The 12,397-nt window shown below is 40.1% G+C and overlaps 2 protein-coding genes and 1 long non-coding RNA gene across 5 annotated transcripts in view; 1 reads left to right on the forward strand and 2 right to left on the reverse strand.

The window, feature by feature from the left end:
• ppp1r13l (protein phosphatase 1, regulatory subunit 13 like) overlaps window positions 1-2,945 on the reverse strand; it is a 39,464-nt gene extending 36,519 nt beyond the window's left edge. For 2 of the 3 annotated variants that reach the window (XM_079674310.1, XM_079674308.1), the window contains exon 1: window positions 2,805-2,945. The gene's annotated coding sequence lies outside the window, so the exon portion shown is untranslated. The remainder of the gene's footprint in view (window positions 1-2,804) is intronic. The other variant, XM_079674309.1, reaches the window with a different exon arrangement.
• A 4,417-nt stretch (window positions 2,946-7,362) lies between these two features.
• On the reverse strand, window positions 7,363-8,270 carry LOC307035811. Its single transcript, XR_013807215.1, has 2 exons — window positions 7,887-8,270; window positions 7,363-7,687 (listed from the first exon to the last, which is right to left on the reverse strand). It is a non-coding gene; the product is annotated as an uncharacterized lncRNA (long non-coding RNA).
• A 135-nt stretch (window positions 8,271-8,405) lies between these two features.
• Window positions 8,406-11,046, forward strand: opa3 (outer mitochondrial membrane lipid metabolism regulator OPA3). The gene is made up of 2 exons (XM_079675521.1): window positions 8,406-8,609; window positions 10,156-11,046. Exons 1-2 carry the CDS (start codon window positions 8,468-8,470, stop codon window positions 10,482-10,484), a joined length of 471 nt encoding a protein of 156 aa, XP_079531647.1. The 5' UTR covers window positions 8,406-8,467; the 3' UTR covers window positions 10,485-11,046.
• Window positions 11,047-12,397: the final 1,351 nt, after the last annotated feature.

The following is a 12,397-nucleotide window of genomic DNA, read 5'->3' on the forward strand; positions in this document are numbered from 1 at the left end:
CGATATAAACCATTTTTACCAAAATAAAACACAAGTCTCATAAGTAGCATCTAAATGACCCATTAGCGAAAAATGCTAACGGACATTGGCACAGAACTCAAGATAAAAGTACTCTTATTACTTATCGTAGCTGCACATACAAGATATCCGATTAAAGCTGAGGTTCCACAGATTATTTAGGTATATAGTATCATCACTGAGCTTGCGACAGGGGAAGCAAAAACAGACATCACAACACGTACCTTTACGTAGCTTCTAGGGAGATCGTCTCACCGTAGCTGTTAATCTGATCAAAAGACGTGTTCAATGGCATTAAAACGAGAAAAAACGCGGCTGAATCGGTTAATCCATAGGTTGATAAAGTTTCGTGGTCATTATTTATAATCCATAATTCCATTTTTATGTAAAAATCGGAGTGCAAAAGTTAGCTGCTAATGGTAGCCACCAGAGTGGCTGCTGCTTCCGGTCTAGGCTATGCGGCAGTCTAACACACACACATGACCAAATAAGGACTATGTGGCTCTGACGGTTGGAAAGAGATGTCACATGTCAAAATCCAGCAGGGGGAGCCAGAGATATGAAAAATCCACCCAAATGGCCCCAGAAGAGGTTTTCTTTTTGCTAAATCTGTCTAAAAAGGTCAAATGTCACTTGTTTTGCATCAATCTTGATACAGGGTACTTATTATATGTTGTACTTTGGATTCCTAAAGCTTTTAGTCTACTAACCCATCATCCAAGGTTAGTTTTCACTATAAGTATAAAATATTTCTTGGACGGACACTATAATTTACAGTTTTTTACCATGTTCAATCTGAATTTTCTTTAAAATAAAAAACATCTATATTGAATCTGACTTTTCTACATCCAACTGACAGGTTTATCATTACTTTGAGAAAAAAGATTATTTATTTAACCCTTTTAGAAGGGTTGTTCTGGGAATGTCATTTTCGAGCCTGAAACCTGAAAAACAGGCTCGGGGTTTAACAGGAACGACTGATGATAGCGAATGTGCTCATGTTCTAGCCACCTTGCGTTTTTGGTGCATCTTTGTAGAATGTTATGTACTTGCCATGAACTGATATTACCAAATGTTAATCCCAGCGTCCAACTTAATCTCCGACGCACAAGGCTTTTGGTTCTTGATCCGGGCTGATAAGATAGTTAGCGCCGGAATCGAACCGATTCTCGGGTCATAGAGACCGCGCCACCATGGAGGAAACACTGAAAAATGGTTTGCAATCTGGCACTATCTTCGAACCCGCCCTGGAACGGCCTACTGCAAGAGAGGTATATAGGTACATAAACTATGGATCAAAGGACATTTCTGAGATGATAAGAACTGAACCCTTAACAACACAACTTCTTTCCTTTTTTTGGATCCTGATGCTACAGATGCTTTAGCACTATCTCAGCTATTGTCTTCTATTCTAGAGCAATACTGTTCTGTGCCTCATGTGACTCAGGAATCTCTCAGTGCCACACAACATAACAAACATTTCTGGTAAATAACATGACTTGTGGTGAGGTGCAATGAGCACAGAGTAGGGCCATTACATAATATGTGTTTGCATGTGTGAGCATGCATGTATTCGATCTATCAGGAGAACATCAAGTGCATCGCACAATGCAGCACAGCTGATTTTTTATTGAGACCCAGAGAAAACAGAACACAACTTGGAGACATGCCATGTAACTCCTGCTCTGACAGGAAGGTTGGGTTTACTGGCAGATTAGAAGCCCTGCTAATACGTGCAGCACATAACTGACACCTGAACGGCTCACTTGCAGGAAACAATGGATAAGGAACTTCAGATCGTAGGATTTATCACAGCAACACTTTAATCACCTTATAATGATCTGCTGCACAATATGGTGAACGTCCAGCATTAACACCACAAAAAAGTACTTTTCACATCATTAAAATACTATGACTGAAGTCACACATTTTAACTGTACAGTAATACAGGGTGCTGTACATAGCTGCACGTTAGTGTATCCATGTCCCGTAGTTGAAGACTTGTTCTGTGGTTTAGAGGCATGCCTGGCAGAAAGGCTAACATCTGATTTCCATTAGTTTGAGAACTAGCTCCTCCTCGCATTCAAGACTCCTCACCGTAGTGGAAAGTAACTAAGTACATTTACTCAAGTACAAGACTTAAGCACAATCTTGAGGTACTCGTAGTTTACTTAATATTTTCATTTCATGCTACTTTATACTCCAACTCCACTACATTTTGCAGGCAAAAAAAGTACTTTTTCACCTTTGCATTTATTTGACAACACCTGCAATTACATATAAATATTACAAAAAAATACAAATAAGCTTATACATTATGATGTTCTATTATGGATTAAGAGAACTGGCAGCATAAGAAGTGATTAAAGTGAGCTCAACCAGCTGCAAAATTACTTATAATGGGAAATGTATTAAAATCCAGTGATTTAAATATTGTTGGTAAAATGGCAATTATGCAATATGAGTACTTTTTTTTTGGTACTTTCACTATCATTTCTAATACGTTTGTGCTTTTGCTTTAAAATGTCAGCTGCAGGACTTTTACTTGTAACAGAGTATTACTACACTGTGGTACTAGGCTACTACTTTTACCTAACTTAAAGATCTGAGTAGTTCTTCCATCACTGCTACTCACAATATACGAGAAAACGAAGGAAAGAGTTATTCAAGGTTCTGAAGCTATACAACATCTCAACCACAGGGCGCGACACACGCGATCTTATAAACAAACTTTCTTTACTTCGTATTCCCAAACAGAAAGGATCTACAATAAAACCCGTACTTACCTCAGGAAATGAGAGCCTTATTGTTCCCCTGTCCCAAATTCCAGAGGGGAGCAGAGCCCTGTTCAGAGTTCCTAGTCTTCCTGTAGTGGGGCAGTGTTTCTCTGTGTTGCTCCAGACATGCAGTCATCCTGCGCAGTCTCCTGACCGAGAGTCACTCCCCCCCCCCCCCCTCCCTCCCTCCCTCTCCGCTGCTGTAACCCGAGCCAGGTGTTCCTGCACAGCTGGCCCAGGTGAGGCATACCATCCACTTCATGTTGACACATTATGTCAGAAAATAACAGGTAGTTCACATGTTGCGTGATTTACAACGCCACACAATAGCTGTAGGTCTTGATATGTATGACCCTGCATTTGAACCCTTTATATACATAAGTCTAAGCAGAGGTGTTGTACTTAAGTAATAGTAGCAATACTAAATTGTAAAATACTTATTGAAGTATTGGCATCAAAATATACTGAAGAACCAAAAGTTAAACTGCTCGTAATGGCCCAATCATATTTAATCATATGACTATTGATTAGTTAATGTGTTAATCACAGCTATATAATGTGGAGATCATTTTAATTACTTTATGTACTGTTGAGGAAAGTCTTTATCTTTAATAATATTAACTGTTGTAGTTGGAGCTCATTTTGAACAATGAGCTAACTAATGATTACTTTCATAATGGTTTAATGTGCTGACTATTTTCTACATTAATAGATGAAGGTCTGGTTTGTTCAAACTCTCAAAATAGTAGGACATGCTGTCATAATTACCCAGAGTCCGAAGTGACACCTTCACAATGTTAAAGCTGTTAGATACATGTAGTAATGTAAAAACTGAAATATTCAAGATAGTGTAGTGGAAAAGAGATAATGTTTTAAAAACATGTTACTCAAACAAAATCTCTTGTTTTGGACTAACAGTAATGATTCAAGAAATAGTAGATCAATAAATACACATACATCAATCTGTGTGCATTTGTTGTGGATGGAACACAACAACTGGTGTTCTTACCTGTGATGCCTCCTCCAAACATTATAACCAGACTGTATCATTCAAACTACAAGTAACAGTTCTAGCTACTTGACTTTAGACAAACAATTCAAAAGACAAAATCAACACCATTTATTGAAAGAACAATCTTTATTTTACGGTGCCTCTGCTTTTTTTTTGTATTATTAAACCCTGTCAATCTAAAAAACTGAGCAACTCAACAGTTAACTTTATATTTCTTATTGTCTAAACTAAAGCATCTATTACACTATTCTTCCCCTCTCATATTCACAGTATGGATGATTAGAGACTTTGGGGGAAACCTCAGCTTTATGTCTTTTATGTCTGTTGGTTTGGCCAGAGAGAACCGAGGTTCTTTCCCTGCGAGGAGGACCAGGCCTGAGGGAGGAGGACCAGGCCTGATGGAGGAGGACCTGCACCAGCTGCACCTACAGAACTTAGCCCATGCTGGGCATAGCTGTTACCACCTGCACAGGCCTAGCCTGTCAATTAACAGATTAACATTTAGTTTAACTTATGAATATTATTTCGTTTTATTTAAAAAAAAAATGGTGATGGTTTATGCTTGATAACTTTTAGTTCACATTTCAATAAATTGTTGTATATGTACTCCTTTTTAAGCCTGACAATAATCACACTGTCTCCGAGGTGCAACGTAAAACCCAAAACAACTAAACTCAAAACATTCATTAACGTTAGCTTAATAAAAACACCAGTAACATAACATAAAGTACGCAGGGTTGACTTACCGAAGAAACTGCATTCATGGACGGTCTGTTTTAACCGCAGATAAATCCTATATTTGCATGACGAATAGTCCACCAGGTACCAACACAACAAACACGGCCGAGTTCAAGTAGTGTTCTCCTCATGAGCTGAGCCCTTGTAGCATCACGGAGCCAATGGAGCTAACAGAGCTATCAGTGAGACAGAGGAGCTAGGAGCAGCAGTCCCGTTGTCATGAAGGGGGAATCTAACTATATACAGAATATGTTTTTGTGGATCCGGGCTAGAAACATGTTCATTCTCTGATGTTAAATTGGACATTTTAACATAGGGAACAATAAGGGAATTGCTCCCATCTGCATCCATCGCCTACAGTTTGCAGCATTGGGCTTCACCGCACTCTGTCCCGGAATTCGCCGCTTGGCTCTGATAGGCCAGAATATGGTTTGATTGCATTCGGGCTGGATTGCTTATCCTTTCTGAGTAGCCCGGATGATGTTGCATCGCAATTTTGGACATCGAATTTTAAACACCAACATTTTTTACGTCAAATTTTAAACACCGAAATTGTGCCATCGAATTTTTTTCACTTGAATTTTTGGGATCCGAATTTCACTATTCAAATGATTTTAACTTGAATTGTATGGGCTCAGAACAGTCTCATAATACACACATGCACACAGAAGGATTCACACTTGTATTTCATGATCCGCAAAAGGATCCACACTTGTGTTTTTTAATGCACACACAAATGTGTTCGCTTTCATATACATGTAAATAAAATCCAAATACAGAAAAAAGTTTTACATATGTATTTTTGATCCTCACATATTAGTTTTCCGTTTAAATCCCCTGAACCTGCAAACACAAACCGCTTTCTGTGCACGGATCGCTGTGCATTCGTGTGTGGGTTTTTTGAGACTCCCCTGACGGTCAGCCGATTCGTACTTGTAATTTCTCTCATCTATAGCCAATCAGATGTCTCCTCCAGTCTAAGCCAATCACATGAGCGCGCCCCCACGAGGGTATGATTTATTGCGTTCATGACACTTCATGTACGCATTTTGCGCTGTCCGGTCAGCTCGCTAAACAGAGGGCGGAGCTTCAGGTGATCATGCAGAGCTGCTTGTCTCCGTCAGACTCAGCAGCTGATCTGATCTCTCTCTCGCGTCCGGTATACTTCACTCTGGTTTATGTCCATATCGATCAGATCCAGCTCTCCTGATCGGCCTTTAGAGCACCGATCAAACTATTAAGAGTGAATATCGGCTGATAATGACCGGCTGGGCTCCCCCCGTTGACAGTTTTCTGTCTTCGTAGTGCACTGATCGATTAGGCTATGCTAACCTGTAGCTGCTCCCTCCACACTCACAACAACTTCAAACAGACATAAATAAAGCAGCTGTATTCACCATACAGGAAACACACATTTAAAACGGTTTTGCCTGCCGTTTTTGTGTACACAAGCATTCATCAATGGTTCGGAAAGTGGCGCTGTACCTTAATAAAATAAAGGCTTGTATTTGCGTGAATTTCCTGTTCGGAAAGTGGCAATGTACTGAGAGTGGAGGTGTCCTGAGATTAGCAAGCTGAGGGCAAGCTTTGGGACAAACTCCCCTTTGGGACAAACTCCCCTCTCTCTGGCAGAAACAGGAAATGCCGTGACTGTATGTAACAACGGTTTCAAATCAGCATCTCTTAGACACAAAATAAAAATTAATAACTAAAATAAAACTCCAAACATCTTTAATTAGTTTTAAACCTGATTTTTATAAGCTTCTTAGTTTTTGCAACAGTCTGTAAATATACACAACTTTATAATAAAATGCACACATTTACCTTTTTCTAGACTAAACACAGGTATGATCCTAAGTTAAAAACATATGAGGTTATCATGAGGTTGTTAACATCGCAATTTATTAGTGGATGTTTGCTGGAACTACTTTTAAACAGCGTGTTTCCTGACGGACACACAAAGCGTTGAGACCGCTCAGGTAGAGACATCGGCCCATTCCCAAACCGCCCCCTACACCCTACCCCTCCGTTTGCGCGTTCACGCGGAGGGTCGCCATATTGAGGGCTGTTCCAAAGCAATGAGTGTGGAGCGGTGTGGAGAGGGAGTGGGCTATCAAGCCCTCAAACAGCGAGGCCCCGTCTCAGGTCGGTTAGATTAAATCCTTGCTTCCCTCACTTGCGTCGTTTCCCTATATTTAGTCCCTCCCTCCAGGGAAGCATGGAGGGACGCAAGGAAACCACGAGAAGCAGTGAAATGAGTTTTAAGAGCAATGGGACGTCCTTTCCTCTGGAGCGTCACGTGAAGCGACGTCCGTTTGTGATGACGCCGCACAGCTGTTCGTCTGACAGCAGCTCTGTCCCCGTTATTTTCACAAACACCCCTGCCACACATTTACTGACACAAACATTTGTATCATCTGTTGTAGACCCCAATAAATAAATCAAATAAGAACTCATTCTCAAAAAAGATAAACGCCATTCTTAAAATGTATAAACGAACAATAGTTTGATTAATATTGATTAGAGTGCACAATAGAAATAAAATAATTGAGAGAAGAAAAAGATATCACAACCCAGTTAGATTAACATTCATTGGATTGTACACTTTCTTTGTTTGTGTGGATATGTAGCACATTAACATTTGAATAGCACTTAATGACTGACTGAATGGAAATGACAGTAAATGAAAATATAAAACGAAAAAAGCAATCATGAAAATGTTTCCAATAAATGAATAAAATGATTTTTGACTACTTTGTTGTTCAGATATATCACATATTTGTAACTAAATGATACATGAATTGAAACAAAACACAGTTTAAACTGAGGAGTGACTCTCGTGAGTTTCATTTATTTTCTTCACTCCGCTGGGATACTGCTCTCATGTCAAGAACAAGAAGCATGAGATCAGTGCATGCACTGGATCGTCCAATCAGTGAGCGATACACAGTAAGGGGGCGGGGCGAGTATCTGAGGATTTCATAGGAGGATGGAGTGGTGGTTCCTCGATTATCGCTCCTCCATTATCGCTCCTCGCTCCTCAATCCTCGGTCCTCCGGCAGAAATAAGAGCCATGGGACGGTACTCAAGATGGCGCAGACAAATCAACTTCCGGTGAGACCGGATCATACCTGTGTCTAGTCTAGAAAAAGGTAAATGTGTACATTTTATTATAAAGTTTTGTATATTTACAGACCGTTGCAAAAACTAATAAGCTTATAAACATCAGGTTTAAAACTAAAAGAGCTTTGAAACACAATGAAAGATGTTTGGAGTTATATTTGAGTTATTAATTTAAACTTTTGTCTAAGAGATGCTGATTTGAAACCGTTGTTACATACAGTTACGGCATTTCCTGTTTCTGCTGGAGAAAGGGGAGGCCGTCCCAAAGCTTGCTGCTGTATTCACTCCCTCCATCTGACAGGAGGGAGCCTCGTTGAGCTGCGAGTGTGGCTACAGACGGAGTTCACTCCGTCACGGAGGGGTAGGGTCGAGGGAGTGGTTTGGGATTGGGCCATCCATAGATATGGAGACATCTATGGAGACAACTGTCCTCAAGTCAGCACCGCTGCAGACTCGCTGTTTGATGGATTGATAGTCCACTCCAGCGCCATATAGATAGAAGCATATATTCTATTTATTATTATTATTATATATATATATTATACATATTCTCTCTATATGGCGCTGGTCCACTCCCCCTTCACACCGCTCCACACTCGTTGCGAACAGCACTTGTGTGTGGCGGACCTTCCGCGCGAACGCGTAAACGGAGGGGTAGTGTGTGTAGGGGTATGTTGTAGGCCCTAGTTGTTGTAGGGACGTCATAAACACGTGGTTGGGTTTGTGGCTGTCAATCATATAACGTCACCGCGTCATCTCTACGTGCCCCGCCCTACGCTGGTCAAGTGTTTCCGCCAAGATGGTTGTCGGTGCCTTCCCTATTGCCAAGCTCCTCTACCTCGGAGTGAGGCAGTTGAGCAAGCCTATAGCGAACCGAATAAAGGCCGGAGCCCGGAGAAGCGAGTTCTTTAAGAATTACATCTGTCTGCCCCCGGCACAGAGTGAGTAACCGAGCGTTATAACGGCTACCAATGACCGCTACATTGCAGTGTCAGACACCCGGACGAGGGATAAAGCGAGGAGGCTGCGACGACCAATGAGATTGTAGCTTTTCAAGACCGCTTATCGGTTCGACCAATAGAAGCACGCCAAGGTCGAAGAGGGCGGGTGTTGTGTGTCATTGAAATGTTGCATGAAGCTTTCGCTAAATGACAGTGAAAGGATTTTGCTAAACGTCCTGTTCAAAAAATGAAAAGATTCAAAGTAGCCACTGTGTTCTGTTGTTTAGACACACCTGTGTTTATTCGTTTGGGCATGTTTAGATACATTGCTTTGAATTCATTTTTAAAACATACAATCAAAACGAAAGAAATAGAAACCAAACAAAAAATGTGTCACAGAGCTAATTTTTAAGGAATGACATCGAGCAACATTGGATTTGTTCATTCATAGAAATATGTAATTGTTCATAAAAGACAGAGGGCTCAGTGAAGTTTTAAATATTGTTTAAATGGACCATAACATAGACTTGACAACTGATGATGATTTTATTTTATATTCTTTTGTCTTATGTATATGCCACACCTGATATTGTTATACTATGTTACTGCATTTCACCTTTTACTTTATCTCATAGCCCATACTATATCATAATTTACCCTTTTATACTACGATATTATGTTGATATTTTTTGCATCAACACTCCTGTCACTTTATCTGGTCATTTTTGTGTTGAATGACTTTGATCTATTGTTTTCTGTCTATTTTTATGTTATATCCCTCTTATTATTTATTCAGAAATAGGTTTATTTCAGTGCATGTTTACACATAAAATAAATTAGCATTGCTGTATAAGGGTGTTTACATAAACTAAGTATCAAAACTAGAATATGGCATTGTATCTGAATTGTAGGAAAAGAGCTGTGCACTTTTTCAAAAGAGGTAGATGAATTTGCAAATAAACAGAGATGTGCAAGGTTTACAGTATGAACATGGATACTTGTCCATATTTCAATAATAATGTGATTAATTGTGCAGCTCTTAACAAGGAGTTCTTACATGATGTGCATTCATATGAAGTTAAAGAGTCAGTGGGGGTCCTGGGCCTTATTGATGAAACACTTTAATACACATACATCTGTTAACAGTCCACATATTTATATATTACATCAGTAGATTCTATTTTACATGTATATAGTTGACCTAGTTCTGCATTTACTTGCACATTGTGTCACTTGCAACATTCTCTTGCACTATTTTTGACTTAATGTCTTTAGTACGTGTGACTGTTGAAGGACCCTGGTACGTTAGATTTGTATTGTCAAACTACACTGTAGCGATTGTGCATATGACATAAACCCTTTGAATCTTGAATAAGGCCAATAGCTGACCGGAAGAAAGTGTACATGGTGCGAGGTTTTGGTATAAAAAATCGGTTTAAACTGTTATTTTGAGATAATTTGAAGAATAAGTGTAAATGTGAGCTACATCATTAAAAATATAAATACTGAAAGTCTAACACACTGGAACTGCATCTGCTCTTCGCAGTTTACCACTGGATCGAGATGAGAGCGAAGATGCGGATCATGGGTTTTCGGGGGGCCACCATTAAGCCTCTGAACGAGGAGCTGGCTGCAGAGCTGGGCGCGGAGCTGCTGGGTGAGGGGATCATCTTCATCATCGGGACTGGCTGCATGGTGCTGGAGTACAGCAGGCAGGCCGCCAACTCCCGCCACAAAGAAGAGGAGCAGAACGAAACCATCATCAGCCTACAGACTCAGATAGCAGAGCTCGCTATGACCACAGAGACTCTCGACGCTCGGCTCAGAGAGATGAATAGACAACTTGTGTCATTACCTCTTCCCAACCAGAAGTGATTCAATGGGTTATATGCTACAGTATGTGACATGACCCAACATAGTGCACAAACATAGTCCTGCCATGTGTACAGCTTGATATGCCCATGGGTGGAAAGGGTGGATACAAATCAGAGTGCTGTGGATGTGGGTGCTCGAGCTGTAAAAGGAGATTGCTATGATATTCATAGTGTATTCCTGTGGTTGATCGTGCATGTTCATTATTAAGTTGTAAATAAACATTGACAATAAATTGTGATGGCATCCTTGAAATGTAATATATTTTAAAGCAGCTCCAGCAAATCCCTTTCCTCTGAATTCCAGTATTTCAATGACCTTAATCATTTTCATGCTCTATTTGGTGCTTCAATTGTGGGATTATTTGGCATTTTGTGCACTTGATTGAAGGACAAAAACCAAAACATATATATTGGGCCAATATCGGGATTTCATTGAGAAGGGTGCCTGTTCAGGTTCATGAACATGTGGTGTTGTATTTACGCTATAAATCCATTTCATGGTTCATGTATTGGATGTGATGAACACTGTAAAAGGAGGGTGTAAAATAAAATGGTTCCCTGTCTGATAAGAGTTTTTGTCGCTTTTGCACAAGCAGAATAATTGGAAACCTTTAATTAAGTACTAGTAACATATTGTTTTAAAAAAACTGGTGGAGGACCTTTGATGTAAAGGTCCTCCATTGAAAACCCAATTATCCGGAACATGTACATTACATATGGTAATCGAAGTAAAATGCAGAAAATGTTCTGTGACTATACTATTGAAATTTCTGAAGACATTTTTGTAAAAAATAATATCACATATATAATATTCATTTTTAGTTAAAGGTCCCATGTCATGCTTTTCCGGTTATTACCCGTCCCCTTGTGTGTTATGTAGCTTTTTATGCATGTCAGGTCTTCAAAGTCACAAACCCTCAAAGTACACCCTGTAGCGAGTAAAACTCTAACACAGAAAAGACCTGTCCCTGCCCCAGAACGCCTCGTTGGGGATTTCTCTTTTTCCATTGTTTTCTTCCTGGGCACAGTGACGTGCCCATACCGAAATGGACCAATCCGCGGACTTCCTCACACACTCAATCTTTTTTCAGCTGGCGCTCCGCCGATTTCTCCTCCCTGAGACGGCGGGACGTGGCGAGGCTGTGTGTTGGTGTGTGAGCACACACACAAACTCCCAGCCAGGGTGCGGATGTGTGTGTTCGGGCTGGGTTTTGCTGTGTCTCGCTGTCTCGCAGACGGCCACTGGGCTCATAGGGAGGGGGGGGGGGGGGGGGGGCAGGAGCTCCAACAAGCCGTGTAGGACAGAGTGAATACACATACTATACAGAGATGCTGTATGAGAAACCAATGTGATTTTGGAAAATTGCACAGTATAAATCTATTTTAGAAATGGCCATGACATTGGACCTTTAATGCGGCATCTGCTGACTAGCTTTTTCTCAATTAACTAGGCTTGTATAAATTCAGAAAATAGTGACTTATGCAATCACATTACTAAAAGTCTAGACAAAACTGCTTGTTTGTCCAACCAACCATCAAACCTCTCAATCATTAAATAAAAATACTTTTTTTTTTTTTAAACCAGCAAATCCCCACATTTTAGAATCTTGGAGCAGTTTTTTGTATACATCAAACTAAATAACCAATATATTTCTGTCCAAAATCCAGTGGTTCCAAACCTTTTTCCTTGGGTAGTCTTTTTGTAATATATTTAAGTAAACTGACGACCCCTGACTAAGGTAAAGTGAGATTTTACTGATAATTCACAAAAGATAAACTACAGTCAACCCAGACAGGGAATCACAGCAGGGAGTGTGTGTTGAACAAGCAATTTGTATGCATTTTCTGTGAATATTGAATGAGAGATTAGTTTTTGTTCTTTTCTTTTGTTCTTTAGCATTAATGCATACTTAG

Source organism: Notothenia rossii (assembly GCF_949606895.1).
Source record: "Notothenia rossii genome assembly, chromosome: 4".
NCBI classification, from domain to species: Eukaryota; Metazoa; Chordata; class Actinopteri; order Perciformes; family Nototheniidae; genus Notothenia; species Notothenia rossii.